This window comes from Narcine bancroftii, chromosome 12 (genome assembly GCF_036971445.1).
Source record: "Narcine bancroftii isolate sNarBan1 chromosome 12, sNarBan1.hap1, whole genome shotgun sequence".
In the NCBI taxonomy this organism is placed as follows: domain Eukaryota; kingdom Metazoa; phylum Chordata; class Chondrichthyes; order Torpediniformes; family Narcinidae; genus Narcine; species Narcine bancroftii.
Window position 1 is genome coordinate 26,674,289 of NC_091480.1, and position 19,184 is coordinate 26,693,472.

The window sequence follows — 19,184 nt, forward strand, 5'->3', positions numbered from 1 at the left end:
GTGGGCGGGGGGACACGACAGCGTGTTTATAAAACCACCCACCACTACTTTTCAAGGACCAGGATTTTTCTCTCTCTCTCACCCTGGGACACAGCAGTTACTGTGCATGCGCTATACTGGCGCGGCGGCCAGCGGGCCACCTCTAATACATTTTTGATATGATCTTGCGGGCCAAATATAATTATATCGCGGGCCAAATTTGGCCCGCAGGCCAGAGTTTGACATGTGTGTCCTATACACTTTAAAGTCCTCAAATTACTCTCCCGAGTCCAGTTTTATTTGCCTGCTATATATTGCCTTTGTTTTCCTGTTCGAATCTTCAACATCCTTTGTCACTCCAAGGTTTCCTAATCATGCCATCTTTTCCTTATAACCCAGACCGGAACTCTTACTCCCTATTGAAAATTTCCCTCTTGCCAGCTGGCCTTTTACCTGCAAGCATTTGCTCCCAAACTACTTTTTCCAGACCCTCTCTTGTAACCTGCCTTCTTCTAGTTCAAGACTTTAATTTGAGGACCAATTTTATCCCTTTTCCATAACTTCTTGAAGCATGTAGAATTACGGTCACTGCTCCTATTGTATTCCTCTATCAACACTTCTACCACCTGCCCAATTTCATTGAATAAGATAATGTCCTGTAGGACTCTCTTGGACACAGATTTCAAAAAATTCTGCCCATCTAAGTCCCTTGAATAAAGACCATGCATGCAAGTATTAGGAAAATTAAAATACCCCACAACCGTAACAATATTGCAATGGCTTGTCTTACAGCTCAGCTAGGAAATCCTCCCTTCTACGAAGAATGGTGGTTCTTGATAGTGATGGCTCTCTGCAGCCTCATTCTCATTCTACTCATGGTGTTTGGCCTGATCCTACATGGACAGAACAAGAAATACAAGAACAACAATGGTAAAAAGAAATTGCTACCTTATATAGGGGAAGTTTAATCATTTAAATCTCTGCAATTCTGAAATTTGAAAACTTCAAATGTGTGTAATTAATCCATGTCCTCACAGTTGGATAGCACATCTTATGTATCTAACATTCACATTCACCTGCCTTTCCTCTTGCACATTCTCCAAAGCATCCGCATATCACAAACACCCAGTTGTTTGAATTCTTTGCCATTGCATTACTGCTCTTTAAGACATTGCCCCACCATCATTTCACATATTCTTATGGAATCAGTATATCTCCTCCCCTTTTGGCATCCTGACATTCCTGAGATATGTGTTGGCTCTTCATGGCACTATCTGGATTCACCTAATCTCCTGCACGTTAATAACAACACTCATTTATTCCCCTATTTAAATCACCTTTATCTACTGCTGTTACTGTGCTCTCTCAGTATTGTAGAACTTGAACTTCATTCACTTAAATCTTAGCAGGGCTGGAGCATCTTGTTTGGTTCCAGTAAAAACTCACTGAACGTAATCACACCCGACTCCAGCCTGATCTGAGCTTGAAACTCTATATTCAAAATCACTCTGGAATCTATATGTGAATATACTTTACTCGTACTCTCCAAAGCCCCAATCATTTCCAGGTTCGGTTTTTCTTACCTACAGTTCAAGTCCTTCCTTAAATCGACTGCAATTCATCCAAATATCTGATGTCAATCTGCTTTTCACACTGATTGCTCCATTCCTCACAACCCCATTTTATATTGAAAAACCTCATTCATGTTTTCAAATGCCTTTTTATATCCCATTTCTGTCTAATCATCTCAAGTTCCACATCTTAGCCTGCATCCTCCGTTGCCTGATCTATTGTGGGTCCAATGTTCTCTGATCCCAGGAGTATCTTCGCCCTTTCAACACCTCTCTTTTCACTGTGCTTTCAGCCTCTATTTTAATTACTTTTCTATTTCCTGGTTGTGCCGTTGACCCTCTTTGAACCGCTCTAAAACCGTATGGTGTTCGATCATAATTTTGCATCCATTTTTGTAAAGAATATATCAGGTAAGTCTTCCATTTTCTGGTATGATAGCACTAAGTGAATCTGTGTCAAGATCTGTAGAGCTTCAAAGATATTGGGGATAGTCTGGGACTTGTAATGCATTCCAGATGAAGTTCATTTTTAACCACATAATTCTCAAAGATATGTGACTGAATTTAGACAAATTAATCATAAAATGTGTATATTGGCTTTGGACTTTCATCCACTCCCAGTAATAGATGACAAAAATATTAATCCAATAAACATTATTTCCCTTTATATCATATATACTTGCGTAAAAGTCAAATTTTTTTAGTTATATTTATAGGGTTGACTATTACATGGATACTACTTTTGAGGGGATAAAATTCACAGTAGAATCCAAAATACAGTATGAGTAGCAGAAGTCCAATGACCTCTAAATGAATAAAGAACAATAACACAATGAATTAAAGTAATAATTCAGAGTCTGCACGTCGAAACGCACGTCCTACCAAGAAAGAGTAAAAAGGGAAAGTCTGCAGGCACCACGGTTGAAGTAAAAACACAGAGGGTTTGGGAAGGGGGTGGAAAGAAAGGAGGGGTGGCTCAAAGGAGGAGATGAGAGTTCAATTCAGAAAGGTGTGAGGGGATAGAGAAGGGTAAGGGGGGATGAGTCTGTGGAATCCAGCAGTGGAGGCTGACGCTGGTGTGGGAACTGGAGAGGGAGTTGGTATGGGCGCGGGAATGTGGGAGGTCAGGACTGCAGTAAGCATCTGTGTCGTCAGAGACGTCAGGAGCTCTGGTCAATGGGTGGGTGGGAAATCTGCATCAAAGACGTTGGAATCTCCAGCCTGGGGGTGGCGGCCAAGGCTGAGGTGAAAGCCTAGGGACGACTTTTACATGAGATATATAGAAAATTCCAGATTTTTGGGCCAAAAATAAGGTGGGGGGGTGGGTTGACTTTTACATGAGGTCGATTTTTAAACGAGTATATATGATGCATTAAAATAAAAACACTTAATTCATTCACTTGTTCTTCAAATCTTTGCCTTTATTTGAATTCTACTGATGTTCATAGTAATCCTGTAACTTTGCAAAAAATACAGTAATATGACATGAAACCACAACTTTTTATCGATCTACAAGAGGAACCAAGGCCTGTATTTTCTGCTATGAAAAAGTCAAAGTTAATTCAAGCCTTCAGATGTATATGCCAATATAAAACATCTTCAGTCTTTACTGACGGTAGCTGTTTTGTGCTTCAGGTAAAAATAGTTCAAACGTGGAAGAAACTCTCACCTTAGATAATGGAGGGTTTACTGCCCTGGAGCTGAACAGCAGACACTTGACCATCAAGAGCAATTTCTGTAAGAAAAATGGCACCAGGTAAGGACTCATGCATGATCACGGTGGCTTGATTGGTGCTTATCACAGCAGTTACAGCTTTTCCTGAGATGAACTGAGCTTTTCTCGCTCCCAGAAAAAGTGAAGGGTTCAGATAGCGCCAGAGGAAACTTCTCTAACACCGAGATAGTTTTAAAATGTCAGACACTCTTTTAAAAACAAAAATGAAGCCCTGTGGATACCAGATAGCTGAAATAAAGGCAGTTAATGGTAAGATAACATACCGAACAATATTTAATTGCCCTAAAACATTAACTCTTTCTCTGCCAAATGCATACATCTATTCAGTATTTATTCTGAGCGACATGTATATCTGGATAAGCAGTACCATGATTTTTTTTTTCTCATATCAGATACAAAACCTCTTGGATATGTCTCCCTGTTTCTATCTAGAATCTGCTCATTTCTTGTATTGATACTGCAGCTTTACTATATTTCAGTGCTACAGAACTGAATGAAGTACAAATACATTTTTAAACCCGAAAATCATCAAAGACCATATGATTTACTTTGGTGTGTCATTACGTTCTCAGGCAAATAATTTAGTATTTTCTCATTGTGACCATAATTCATTTATACCTTGTAGAAATAATTTATTTACCAATAATAAACAAACATATTTGTAATAGCAACTCTCATTGCCAGCAATGTTTTGGACTTTAAACTTGAAATTATTGATTGTTAGAAATGCTAGCAATCATAATCTCTCTTCTGCTTCATTGTTACCAGGTTCCCGCCAAGGCCCAGCCCGGGAGGGTTACGCTATTCCGATGAGGATTTATGTAATAACTATAATGGAATGGTGCTGACAGAGAGCACCACTTTGACAGAAAAACCCATTGAAATATCAGAATCAGAGGTAAATGTTAATTCTTCTGTTCAATTTTACATTCCTCCTGAGAGGGGACACCATTCACACTTCCAGTCTGTTTGAATACAGGGTGCTTAATTTTTACTTTGTTTTTCTGTACTGCCACTGGTCATGGATTTTACTCAAGTTTGTTGACATCTGATTGCAAGCCAACAAAATAGCGTTCTCTAGTCCTCGGTGCAAAAGACACACACACACACACACACACACACACACACACACACACACACACACACACACACAAATGTAATACACAAAGACAAACAATACATATTCAGGATTACTATTCATATGTTTCATAAATATGAGAGCTTTGGATGGTCAGTGTGAGCAGTTCCTTTGGTCGTTCAGCATTCTCACTGTCTGTGGGAAGAAGCTGTTTCTCAGCCTGGTGGTACTGGCTCTGATCCTCCCGTATCTCTACCTTGACAGGAGCAGGTGAAGGATGCTGTGTGTGGGGTGGAAGGGCTCCTCAATGATTCTGCATGCCCTCTTCAGACAGCGATCCCAGTAGATCATGTCAGTGTTGGTGGGTGGGGGGGGGGGGGGGGGGAGGTGTGGGGGAGGCAGACTCCATTGATCCTCTTTGCCACTCTTACGCTCAGATGGATTGATCTCTGATCCATTTCTCTGCAGCAACTGTACCACACTGTAATGCAGCTGGCCAGCACTTTCTCGATTGAGCTCCTGTAAAAGGTTGATGTTTTGGTGTCTTGCCCGCTTCAGTCTTCTCAGGAAGTTCAGTTCCTCTTGCGCCTTCCTGACAAGTGAGGAGATGTTGTGTCCACAATAGGACACTAGTTAAGTGAACTCCAAGGAACTTGGTGCTCTCCACTCTCTCCACTACAGAGCTGTTACATTTAAATATTTAATTTGTTTTTCCATACATGTAATTAATAAATCATTATACAATATCATAAATGTTTAAATTAAAGAAATTTTCATATGATGGTTATAACCCCTCCCCTTCCCTCCCTATCCCAACCCCTCACTCCCCATTCCCCCCTCATAAAGAATAATATATGTGTAAACAATCATATATAGTAAGAAAAAAAAAAGTATAGTATTGTGGACTGCCCGGAATATAGCTCCCCAACAACTGGAATTCAACAGATTTTATATGGTCATTTTCATTTTAAGGAAGAAGGTTAACACAGGTCTCAAGAGGCTGGAAGAACATTTCCACATATTTATACCTAAAGTTTGCATGTACGTGTTCCAAATTTTCAAAAATATAGAAATGTTATTTCTCAAATTATAGATAATTTTTTATAAAGGAATGCAGCATTGAATTTCTGCATTCCATCTTCCCATGCCTAAATGTGAGTCCGATTTCCAAGTCACTGTAGTACATTTCCTTGCTTCTGCTGTTATTTTAACAAATTTCATTTGATAGAATGATAATTTCAACTTAGATCTTGTTCCTTCTATATTTCACAATAGGAATAAATCTGGATTCAGTGGAAATATAGTACATGTAACTTGTTCTAAGAAGTTCCTTAGATCCACCCAAATAGGTTTTACCTTGGCACATGACCAAGTTGAATGGAAGAAAGTTCTTGTGTCTTCACCACACCTAAAACATTGATCTGATTTCATTCTATTCAATTTTTGTGCTGTAATATATAACTGAAGTATAAAATTATACTGAACTAGTCTATATCTTACATTAATAGTATTTGTCATACTGTCTTGACAGAGATCTAACCATCTTTGCTCATCAATTATAATATTTGTCCAGCTCCCATTTCTATCTAGATTTATGCACTCCTTGTTTGATCGTTCCATTTTGCAGTAAAAAATATATTGCAGAAGTAATTTTCTTATTAGTTCCTCTCATAATAAGTTTCCACCTCACTACAAATGGGTAACCATGTTTCTAAACCTAACTTTTCCCTTAAATGTGATCTCAATTGAAATATCAGAACAAAGCATTGTTAAGTATTCCATATTTATTCCTCAATTGTTCAAAGAACATCAGTTGACCTTGTTCATGACAATCTTCAGTATTTTTAATACCCTTATTAAACCAAATGATTCAAAATAGGTTATCCTTTGAAAAAGGAACATGTTGGCTTTGAATTAAAGGCACCTTAGGTGATGTACTTCCTTTTATTCCAATTTCATCATTTATCTTTTTACAAACGGTAATCAAATGTTTCAGCAATGGTGTCTCTTTAACCCCAGTTAATAGTTTTGAATCCCATTTGTATATAAATTCCTCTGCTAATCTCTCTCCTATTTTATCTAACTCTATTTTAACCCATGCCAGCTTTTCTACTCCTTCAAAGAGAGAAGTAAGAAATCTCATTTGAGTTGCTTGGTAATAATTCTTAAAGTTAGAAAGCTGTGGGCCTCCCAATTCATATTTCCACATTAATCTTTGACATTTTACCTTTCCATAGAAATTCCCTTACATGTATATTTAATTCTTGAAAAAACTTTTGTGGCAGTAGTATAGGTAAGGTTTGAAAGAGATATTGAATTCTTGGGAATATATTCATTAGCCCTTCCTATTAATGTTATAGGTTAAGTCATCTATTTTTTTAAATCAACTTTTTTTCAGTAATGGCAAATCATTCAATTTATGCAGTTTTTAAAAATTATTGTCTGTATGAATCCCTAAGTATTTAATCCCATCTTTATAATTGAGTATTTTTTAACAATAACTCTAATCTGTGCGAGGCATAATTTCACATTTGTCCCAATTTATTTTTATCACCAGCGATTTTACCATATTCTTCCAAGTTAAAGCGTAGTTTTCTTAAGGAAGTCTCAGGTTCTGTGAGGTATACTAAAACATCATCTACAAATAAACAAATTTTATGCTCTTCATCCACTTCAAATCCCTTAATTTCCAAGTTGCTTCTAATTACTTCTGCTAATGGCTCTATAGCTAGTATAAACAAAGCTGGAGATAAAGGACATCCTTGTCTACTTGCTCTCATCAATTGATATCTGTCCATTAGTTAACGAACAGCAGCCTGGCGTGTGAGGCGTCATTCCCCAGGAGGGCCATTTCAGAGTAAAGGGACAAGGCTATGACATCGACTGTGGAAGTTTTTTCTATAGACAAATTGAAATGGGAAGTGTGCTTTTATGTGTTATAGAGAGAAACATATATACCTTTTACACATGTACCTTTGTGGTCATTGAATTACAACTGAAAAAACTTATCGAAGTCTATTCAGTTACTGGTACTCACTGCAACTTTGGAATAAACAATTTTGAGCCCAGGAGTCAGAACATCAAATATACATTCAGGCAAGTAACTAACAGAGGAGGACTTTATCTGCCATTATTGCCCTTGCACTCAGTAAACTCCACATGCATCCGGGAGTTCCTCATAGAACCACAGAAAACTACAGCACAGAAAACAAGACATTCAGCCCTTCTAGTCTGTGCCAAAACATCATTCTGTTAGTCTCACTGATCTGCACCCAATCCATAACCCTCCAGACCTCTCCCATCCATGTATCTATCCAATTTATTCTTAAAACTTAGGAGTGAGCCCACATTTACCACTTCAGATGGCAGCCTGTTCCAAACTCCCACACTCTCTGAGTGAAGAAGTTCCCCCAAAACCTTTCACCCTCAAGCCAGGTCCTCTCAATTTACTTCCTATCCAATCCTATCAGTTTTACATCTATGCCTCCAGTTTTTTGGCCCTCATCTTTTCTGGACCCCATAATTTTAAATTGAATATCCCTTCAGTCTCCTCTGTTCCAAAGACTGCATCCCCAGTCTCTTCAACCTGACCTTACTGCTAAAATTTTCTATAGCTGGAACATAGGAACATAGAAAGTAGGAACAGGAGTAGGCCAAAAATGGCCCATCGAGCCTGCTCCGCCATTCAATACGATCATGGCTGATCTAATTTATGACCTAACTCCTGCCTTCTCCCCATATCCCCTAATTCCTCTATCATGTAAAAATTTATCTAAGCGAATTTTAAATATGTTTAATGAGGCAGCCTCAACCACTTCCCTGGTTAGAGAATTCCAAACATTCACTACTCTCTGGGAAAAACTATTTTTCCTCATCTCTGTCCTAACTCTACTCCCCCGAATCTTGAGACTGTGTCCTCTCATTTTAGTTTCCCCAGCCAGCTCAAAAAACCTTCCTACATCTATCCTATGCATACCCTTCATAATCCTATATGTTTCTATAGGATCTCCTCTCATTCTTCTGAACTCGAGCGAATACAATCCTAGACGATTTAATCTTGCATCATAAGTCAACCCCTTCATCCCAGGGATCAACCTAGTAAACCTCCTCTGGACCGTCTCCAAAGCCAGTATATCCTTCCTCAAATATGGAGACCAGAACTGGACACAGTACTCCAGGTGCAGTCTCACCAGTACCTTATACAGATGCAACATTACCTCCCTACTCCTGAATTCAATTCCTCTTGCGATGAAGGCCAACATTCCTTTTGCCTTCTTAATAACCTGCTGCACCTGCAACCTAACTTTTTGCGATTCATGCACAAGCACTCCCAAGTAACCTCTGCACAACAGCATGCTGTAGTTTTTCACCCTTTAAATAATATTCAGCTCTTTTATTTTTCTTGCCAAAGTGGATAACCTCACACTTACTAACATTGCACTCCATCTGCCAGACCTTTGCCCACTCATCCAGCTTAACTATATCCCTCTGCAGACTCTCCACATCCTCATTACAATTTGCTCTTCCACTCAATTTGGTGTCATCCGCAAACTTGGCTACACTACATTTTGTCCCCTCCTCCAAGTCATCAATGTAAATGATGAACAGTTGTGGGCCTAACACTGACCCCTGCGGCACCTCACTTACCACTCTCTGCCAACCTGAAAAACTCCCATTTATCCCATTTATCTGGTAGCATTCTCCTAAATTTCCATTGCTCTCAAAGAGAAAATTAGGAGAAAATAATAAAGAATATATCCACGTGATTCCTATGAACCAATAAGGATGCTCAATAATGCTGGCCTTGTAGTAGTTGATTGTTTTCACAATAATTTTAATGGTGTTGCTACAATTGTTTTAGATTTGGATTGAACCAAGCCATGCTCAATTAGAACAGAATTGAAAACAAGACTGAGATATGTGCCCCTTCACAGTTTTGCCACTTAATATGTCGTAACCAATCTCAGTTTGACTCCACCTGCCTGCTGTATTTCTGCATCATAATTCCACTGAAGGAAAGACATATAATTTTCTCAGTTACACATGTATTGCTATCAATACTTACAAAGCTTGGCCAACAATTATTCTAATCCTCTTGGAATTCTTTGAAGAAGTGCCAAGCAGCCTGGATAGGGAGATGCATTTTCAGAAGGCCTTTGACAAGGTGGTGCACATGAGCCTACTTAACAAGACAAGAGTCCATGGTAGAACAAGAAACATACTTGCCTGGGTAGAGCATTGGCTGATTGGCAAGAAGTAGAGAGTGGGAATACAGGGATCATATTTCTGGTTGGCTGCCAGTTGCTAGTCGTGTTCCACGGTGGTCAGTGGAGGGGCCGCTTCTTTTTCTGTTCTACATTAATGATTTGAATGAATGGCTTTGTGGCCAAGTTTGCAGATGATACAAAGTTAGATGGAGGAGTAGGTAGTGTTGTGGAAACAGGGAGGTGGCAAAAGGACTTTGATAATGGACAGAGAAGTGGCAAATGAAATATAATGTTGGAAAATATACTGTCATGCACCTTGGAAGAAAAAATATATAAATGAGCAGATTATTTTTTAAATGGGGAGAAAATTGAAAATGTAAAGGGGCCTTTGAGTCCTCGTACAGGACAGCCTGAAGGTAAGCATACATGTGGAGTCAGTGTAGAAATTAATGCTGGCATTAATTTCAAGAGGGGTAGAATATGACCAGGGATGTGATATTCAGGCTTTAAGGTACTGGTGAGACCTCACTTGGAGTATTGGGAACAGTTTTGGTTCTTCATTTAAGAAAGGATATGCAGATGAGGGTTCAAAGTAGGTTCACAAGAATGATTCTGGGAATGAAAGGATTATGGTATGGGGAGAGTTTGACTGCTCTTGGCTTGTACTCATTGGAATTTAACAGAATGAGGAGGGATCTCATTGAAACATCTTGAATGTTGAAGAGCGTGGACAGAGCAGATGTAGAAAGGTTGTTTCCCATGGCAGGAGAGTCTAGAACAAGAGGGCACAATTTCAGAATTGAAAGGTGTCCGCTTAGAGCAGAGATGCATAGGAATTTCTTCAGCCAGAAGATGGTCAATCTGTGGAATTTGTTGCCACACGCAGTTGTGGAGGCCAGGTTATTGGGTGTATTTAAGGCAGAGGTTCTTGATTGACCAGGGAATCAAAGGTTATGGGGAGAAGGCCGGGCAGGGGGGTGGAGTGGAAAAATGGATCAGCTCATGATTAAATGATGTGGCAGACTCGATGGACTGAAAAGCCTATTTCTGCTCCTATTGTCTTAGGGAATCCATAATTGTGTGATAGGTTTATTGAGTAGTATTTTTAAATCATTTGCCGTATATTTTGGTCATTCAGGCCAAGACCCAAACGACAGCTTGGTGCATCAGAAGTAATGGAAGCAAAATGCGAACAGTTGTTACAGATTGTCCCTGCCTAATAATCTCCTTTGAGCTGCATGCAAGAGGTTCTTAGCATCAGATGTTAAAAATGGAAATCTACTTTGCTGAATCACTTGCATGCTTAGTTTAACTTGGACATGATGTTCAGGGCAGACATGTAGGCCTGCTCCTGTGCTGCATTGTTCTTTGTTGTATAAAACACGCAGCAAGATAGCTTGCAGCTCATTTAGTTCCTATGTAGTGCGAGATAGTAACAGTACATGGATAGGCTAACTATAAAGCAATAATTTAACATGGAAATGAAAAGCTTTGATTCTGTTCTTCCAGAAGGACTATACAAGAAAATCAACATTCTCTGATCCTGCTCATTTACCTGATATTTAAGAAATTTTCAGTCTCCTTAAAGACTGAAAGTAAATCTGGTCTCCACGATGCCCCGTTGCTTTGTGAAGATAGGAGAAAGGTCTTAGTCATGTTACAAGGTCAGTTCAATTACCAGGGAGAGGCCAAAGAAAAAGTTCCATTTGCTATCCAGAGTGCATGATCCAAGTGTAATAAGATATCCCAGCCATGACAACAAAATGCAATGAAATTGTCCCTGAATCTGAAATATGAGAAGATAAAATCTTTCAATTAAGAGTAGAAAAGATCGAAAACCATAATGGGGTATTCTCGTGTATCTTATTCTGATATACAGCCCTGAGGTCAGAGAGCCTATTGGATCACCATTGCCGGATGTTTAATTAATTTTAGAAATAAAATCAAGTCTATTTACAAAAACTGGGGACAAAACAGAGAATTTTTTTTTTTAAACAGGCTACCGACAGTGATTATGAAGGTGAATTACCAAAAAGCACACACTCATTCACAAATCACTATATGAGTGATCCCACCTACTTCAACTCATGGAAAAGGCAGCCAAAGGGACTTCCAAGAGCTTCAGCGTACACGTACGAAGAATGCACGGATGGTGAGCAGGAGTCAAACTATCCAACGGTGATCACAACACAGAGCTCGGGTGGCGCCTACATGCCCACAGGCCAGCCTGCTTCTGGGTCAAGGACTCCTGTGACTGGATTTTCTTCCTTTGTGTGATATTCGATTTTGAACAGCGCAAGACAATTCCTTCGCTTGTGGACCAGATGAAATGACTCATAACTACAGTTGAGAACAGAACTGTCTAATGGAAATTGTCATCTCCAAAGCTGCCTAAAAAGTGCCTTTTACACGTTGGTAATTTCATTATGCCAATACAGCAGTGGTGTAGTGGTGTTTAGTAAAATCGGTGTCCCATTCGGTTGAATGTGACAGTTACTAGATTCTTTTGATACTTTTTCCGTTTATAAAAATATGACCCCGCCTTGTACCCCCCATCTTGAAGGCATTAAAGTATATCACAAAACATAATTTTTTAAGCTTGGTGTGAAAGCAGCCCAGACAAACAAAAGTAAGGCTTCATCTGTCAGACAGAGGAAAAAAGTCACAATGTTAAGCTGGCCTACAGAGATTAAGCAGAGTTGCTTCTTGCCGAGGTAATCGGAAGGAACTGCAGATGTCACCACTGCATGTGAAAGGGCATGTTTCAGGCAGCTTTTATCATTGCCTTATAATTTAATCACAGCTTCAGAACTGGGTACCTTAACTGTGGAAACAAAAAGCCGCATCTACAGTACCACCACCAACTGGAAAAAAAAGTGAAAACCTTAATTTTTTTCCAACCTTTGAAAGCAGTTTCTCTACATGATCGTAATTCTTTAGAAAATGTAAGTCGTATTGAAGACATTTGCTGGCCAAGACTCCATAAAATGCATCATAAAATGAAAAGAATAGGGAAAAAAAAAACAATCATTTTAATTCTCGGCAGCTTGAGAGGTCACAAACTCTTTAAGTGAGTGTTCTTCAAGCTGCACTTAATTCAGCACAGATTTTATATTCTCAGGATAAAAAGAGTGACTTTTAAGACTGTTTTTCACCCGTTTACCTGTCATCACAAACTTTTTGTCTTTTATTATCTGAATTTTTTTTCAGGCTTCATAAATGTGCTTTGCAGAGAGCTGCCTGTGTATCATGGCTTTACCTCAGAGTTTAATACCATAGTGGTTAACTTCTTGCAATGGCAATCAAAGTTCTGGACCATCGATTCAAAGTCACAAGTCTGAGTCCCACAATAGCAGATGGAGGATTTAAATTCTGATAATTCAATTAATCTGGATTTTTTTTTTTAAATTTTGACTTGCGAAGCCTGATCCTGAAACGACTGGATTGTCATAGACTGCGGGAAAGGAAATCTGGTGTTTCTATCTATTCTGACATTCTTATGACCCAGTTGTCTCCTTAAATCTGGCATGATTAGGATGGTCAATGAACAATAAAAAGCATCATAAAAATTAAATAATAACGAAAGGCAGATCAATTCCATGAAGAAACACTCATTTCATTAATTCAGTGCTTTTGTAACAAACTTTTTAAACCAATCAAACACCTCATCCTATATCAACCTGGTTTTGACTGTGTGGATTTAGACCAGTGAGCATTGGATCTTACAATAGAGATGGACCATATTGATGTTCCAACATTTGCTAAACAGGTATAAATAAAATCTAACTGTGATTGTGGCAAGCGGCTATGCACAAAAGATCAAGATTCCATTTATTGTCATTGTATTAAAACAGTGTCATATTTCATGAAATTGCTCTTGCCTACTATAAGGCAGACAATTCGGCTTCGGCAGAAATTGCCTGAAGTGCCTCTTACAGTCAGAGAAAGGTGAGTCTCCCCAGAGTCTCCCCAAATTTGCCTCCACCACCTCTGTAGCCACACAGAGTCCAGTCCAAACCATTGGCAACGAGCTCCAGATCTGAACATCTGATATGGCCAGGAACCCCCTTGCATCCTGGCTACAATGCCCGATACCCCTTCAGCCAGTTTCGAGCCAGTCTTCAGCAGTCTGCAGCCCAGCGCTAGTCTCCCAACAGCAGTCTCCAGCAACCCCCTAATTTCCGTAGATTGCTCACCTCGAGTTGCCAGCAGCCCACTGCATGCGTGGGACTTTCAGCCACAGAGCCCCCTCACTGGTCCGCCACCCTGGTCACAGTCCAGTAGGTCTGTTTCTCCTCAGATAGGGGGATGATCTCCCTGTTTTCTGCTGCCCTGCGCCAGTCCTCCGCTCACCTGGAGTCTGCAACCCCTCGTGGCTGCTGCCAAACATGGGTGCTACCATTTTGGGTGCAGACCCCACGGTCGCGAGATTTTAAATAAAACTACCATCGGCTCCTTTAACAGGCCATTCAAAGCCTATGCGGAGCTGACGGCAGTTGACTGAGTGGTTGGACCCTGCGGGATCACTGTATCTCTGCTCCCCACGGGTCTGCACCAGCTCTGGCAGCACCACCATTTTCAAAAACTTGAGGTAGCTTTGGAGCAACTGCAGGAAAGATGGTGCATCCTTCCTTAAGGAGCAAAGAGTGTAGCAGACATAGTCACAGAACAGGCAAGTTGATGAAGGTAGAAAAAAATGGAAAATGGATTGCCACATTTGAAGTCTGTGCCAATCCCATCCACCTCCCCACTCGGTTGTCTTTGAACAAACACAAAAGGTGCTGAAATCATCCAGCCCATCAGACAAGACCTATGGAAAAAGAAATCATTAACAGTTCAGGTCCAGGGCTCTTGATCCAGAGCCTAGTCCTTTGACAATGAATGAAAAACAATAAACTGCAGTTTCTGTGAATCTGACATGTGACGAAGGACCCCTGACCTGAAACGTTAACTCTTTCTGGTTCCACCCTCACAGCAGCTGCCCGACCTGCTGAATATTTCCAGCATTTTATGTTTTTATTGTATTAAATAAGTATCTCGTGTCATATCTTCCATTGGCTATCTGGCAGTTACATACTTCCCAGCTTTTTCCCCCTGTTACAAGCCAGTCAAATTTGAAAAGCAGCAGGCACCTTGGTCTTCCAATATATGCCACATTGTTCTGACTACAAATGAGCTGAACATCAGACCTCAGTCATTTCATGCCCATGGCAATTCTCTCAGCCATACTGTGGATCTGGCTCGTGGTAAAACCCATGTCCTACTGAAATCTCCCACAACTGATTTGAATAAGCAGGTTACAACTTTGCCACATTCACCTGATTAACTTAAAGCCGTGTGATCTGAGAACCACCAAATTTGTCTTTCTAATTATCAGGAGCCTGGTGTGTCCCTTTTTGCAGTCCCAATAAACTAGCCAGAGGGTGTTCTTCATGCATTAATAACAATCCTGAAAGAATGGGGTGGGGAGGGGGGGGTGCCATATCTGCCTCAGTAATACTTTGACACCTCCTCCTTGCCTTGATCTTATAGCCCAACTTTCTATTCATCAGTACTCAGAGGCCTGTCATGCATCTATTGTGGTCCTTTTAGAGGGAGTTGTTATTTATGGAGGTGCTGATATGATACCACTTGTGTCCATTAATTATAACTAGAAGTTTCAATGCTTGAGCCTTCCAGGGATCTGCAGTCAGATCAGGAAAACCACTTCTGGTTTGCTTTGATTTTTCACACAACGCTGTAGGAAGAATGATCATTGTTACTGCCTACCTCAACAAAACTGAAGCCAAAATTCAGAGCTTGAATTGGTTAGATTTAAATATTAGCATAGCGGTTAGTGCAACACTCCTACAGTGCCAGCAAACCCAAGTTCAAATCCGCCACTGTCTCTAAGGAGATGGTACGTTCTTCCCATGACCGCATGTGTTTCCTCTGGGTGTTCTGTTTCCCCCCATATTCCAAAGACGCACGGGTTCATAGGTTCATTGATCGTATGGGTGCAATTGGACAGCACAGGCTTGTCATCTAGAGCAGCCTGTTACTGTGATATATCTCTATGAAACCACAATTTAATCTAAATTATTTCTTTTTTCAATTGTAATGTAGCCCAAGAACCTTTGATTTGAACATACTGAAAGAAAGGAATATAAATGTCCACTTTTTTCCAAGTTTGCTGTGCAATTCCTCTTTCAATATTTTTATTAGATTTTTTTATATAAGAATACATACCAAAAAAGGGATTGATGTAGAACAATGACACAACTGTAACCAAGTAAGCAAACTCATTATAATAGAATTTTGTTATATTATGTAACACTATTAATTTTTTAAAAATAGAAAAGAGAAGAAGAAAATAAAAGGAAAATTGTTGTGCAATTCCATACATTCTGACAAAAGACAAAGGAGGAAAAACCCAACACCCAACCCCAACCGACCAATTTTCCCCTGCAACCGCTGCAACTGTGTCTGCCTGTCCCGCATCGGACTTGTCAGTCACAAACGAGCCTGCAGCTGACGTGGACATTGCCCCTCCATAAATCTTCGTCCGCGAAGCCAAGCAAAAGAGAAAGAGTATTCAGATCTTTTGAAATGAACAGGACACATTCTTGATTTGTTTGAAGGATTTAGATGTGGGACCCGCTGCCAGTATGGGATTCGCTGAATTAGTTTGTTGAAATGGTTTTGATGCTATTACTGAAGTGTGTTGAAGTGCAAGTTGCTTGTCCTTGGAGCTTGCAGGGAGGGGTAATGATCACTGTTGCCTGATAGATCATACACTTAGCATTAGGTTTATGTTCTGGTTAATTCATTAACCAATTATAGCACTCCAGAAAGTGAGCCAGGGACAGGGCTTCATCCACTGCCCTAACCATTCAAGGATCACCTCTGTTAGTAGAGCCCCTAGATGGCGCCCAGTCTCAACAGTTAGCTTCCATCTGACATACCAGTGGAAGACTGAGGAAGTGTCCATGTTTGAAGAAACCAGTGGAATAAAGCAACTCAAGTTGTACGTTGTGCTTGAGAAGACCGAGCTACATCAGACAAAGATCAATTTCGTTCAAATCCAGGTCTGTTAACATTTCATTGAATGTCATTATCTTTTTATAGATTATATTAATGAAAAATGTGTCATGTTTTGTTTAGTTTCATTTCTTGTTAAATTATATTTTATCATGTTATGCTGCACATAGAAATCATAAATTTGCCATCTCAGCAATTAAGTAATGTACAAATGTGTTTGGACCTCGGAATTAACCTCTTGCCACCACATTTTGGCTTTCTCTCTGAATGAGCGAAGTCGACCCTTGAAGAAACTCACTGAATAAGCCACATTAGTAAATTGTAGAATGATTTAGCAAAATTAGCTGTGGAGACTTTTTCCTGGCAAAAGAGATAGGGTACTTTTAATGAAGGAAGAGTTTAATGACATTTGGAAAGAATGTCGGCTTAGTTCCACAATCGTCATTTAACTAAGTATATATATGATGGCACAACATCATAGGCCAAAGGGCCTGTACTGTGCTGTCAATGTTCTACAGTCTAAACACATTTGAACTTGAATCTGTAGATAACCTCAAGAATGTCTTTTATATTATTTAAATGTATCTGGTAATTTTTAATTTTGAGCTTTTTTCGCAGCACTTTGAGTTAATCAGTCTGCCTTCAGGCCCAACCCATCGATGGAAGATAAACTGCATCCCTAAAATGCATTTCATCACAGCTATCAGGAATAATATTTAATAGCAAATCATATTTGTTATAGTATTGCCTTGTTATATATTGATTAGTTTTTACATTTTATCATGTTAAATCATTTTTATCCACTCCATGACGTACAATATTTTTTCTACTCAAAATGATGATTATCTTCAAACTTATTTGTTTGTTTTTAACCAAAAAAAACAAGAAAATTAACTTGTTTAAAATGTTATTTCCCAAACTATTGGTACTTCTAAGCAAGTTTGTGTGTTGAGGGATCGTGTGGACTTGATTTATTCAAATATATCTTAGTTTAAAAGCTTTGTTTATGTTAGCAAGAAACTCACTGCATTGATTTTGTGAACTTTCAGGTTTTCTCCAATATACTGAGAAAGAATGCTTCTAATCTAGTATAAATAAAAAAGAATTCTATTGCTTTTCTGATATTGAGGTTACACAATTCCCTGAAGATTTCAACTGCCTGAAAAAGACACCTTAATCCTCTTGCTGTCGTGCCAACATTGCAAATGATGGCTTGTGTATTTCAATAAAGATCAACAGTATTTGGGGAAAACATGCGATGGTACTCCTTGGCACATTGTAAACAATGAAACACCTGCTTTGAGAGAAATGGAACAGTAATTTTTCAGTTGACTGGTGGATAACTGCAGGTATTTGACTACAGATTCCATGGTTTCATGGGAGCTGTATTTAGTGGTTGACTCATAAGAAAAGATCTATTCAGATGAAACTGCTGTGAAAGTACACATAAAATATGGAGGATGCTCTTGATTTATTTTATAAAGGAACTTAGTATGTGTTACCAGTGTCATCCCAGAAACATTACCCAGAGCACTGTTTAAATGCATCCTCAAGCCATATGAATATAATCAAATGTCTGCATTTGCAATTTTTTTCGTTGTATTTGGTTCTTTGTAAGGGATATGACTGGTACATTTTTGGTAACAATAAGAATGTGTATTTTTAAGATACTTTTTTTGTACAGCTGAACTTGTACCCATTTGTGAAATCCCAATGAAGTATGAAAGAAGCAGATGAAAGGTTGCGATCTGTTCTCAGCAAAATGCAGTAAACAACAGATATAATACCAAATTTCCTGGCACATTTATTATACCTAATATTCTATTTGGCATTTGACTTCATTTGTTTCCCTTCACAGTGGAATATTCTCGACTTTATTTCAAATCAAAAACAATACTGTCTAACTTCTTGTTAAATTCATTCTCCTGCTTTGATTCCTGTTAAGGAAAAAAATGTTGTAGATTATATTTTTTGCCACTACATGTACATGGTTCGCCCTGTCTTTTGTAAATATCATGTCGGAGAGAAAGTTTAAAATATGCCAGGCATATTTTGTTTAAAAGGTTTGTACCAGTCATTATTATAATGTTGGGTGAATCTCTCCAGTTATAAGCTTTAGTAAAGCTGCTCATTTGCTAAATCATTCTGTCTTCACAACGTGTGCTAATTGAAAGTGTGTGCAGCTTTGAAGGCCCTATCACACAACTTGTCACTGTGACCTTGGAATAAGGAAAAGTGGTTTGAATGTTTTTTCTTAACTTGAAACTTGCCTCACATGATTCTACCTTGCATAAGGAAATTGCCTGTTGTTGGCCAATTGCAATGATGTCATGAGATCATGCTTCCCAAATCAGAAACTAACTTTTCTGATAGCCGATAGGGCTGCCAATTCTTTAAGGTGGTCATGGAATCTTCAAGATTCATAATGTCCATCTGTAAGCAACCAAGATGAACGTCCATGGTAAGTTCAAAAGAAATCTGCAACCTTCCAAAGTGTTATTTTTATTCTCAATTTTTAATATTGGATATTTGGAAAATACTATTTTCCATGGTTAAGGAGGATTGGAGTTGGTTAAAATGATAGCGCAGCTGGA

The 19,184-nt window shown here is 39.1% G+C and overlaps 1 protein-coding gene across 3 annotated transcripts in view; it reads left to right on the top strand.

The window, feature by feature from the left end:
• sdk1a (sidekick cell adhesion molecule 1a) overlaps nt 1-18,733 on the top strand; it is a 681,074-nt gene extending 662,341 nt beyond the window's left edge. For 2 of the 3 annotated variants that reach the window (XM_069906185.1, XM_069906186.1), the window contains 4 exons: nt 772-909; nt 3,186-3,306; nt 4,054-4,183; nt 11,569-13,387. In XM_069906185.1, coding sequence (XP_069762286.1) covers nt 772-909; nt 3,186-3,306; nt 4,054-4,183; nt 11,569-11,847 — 668 coding nt within the window. In that variant the 3' untranslated portion in view covers nt 11,848-13,387. Of the gene's footprint in view, nt 1-771; nt 910-3,185; nt 3,307-4,053; nt 4,184-11,568 lie in introns of all 3 variants that reach the window. The other variant, XM_069906184.1, reaches the window with a different exon arrangement.
• The last annotated feature ends 451 nt before the right edge of the window (nt 18,734-19,184 follow it).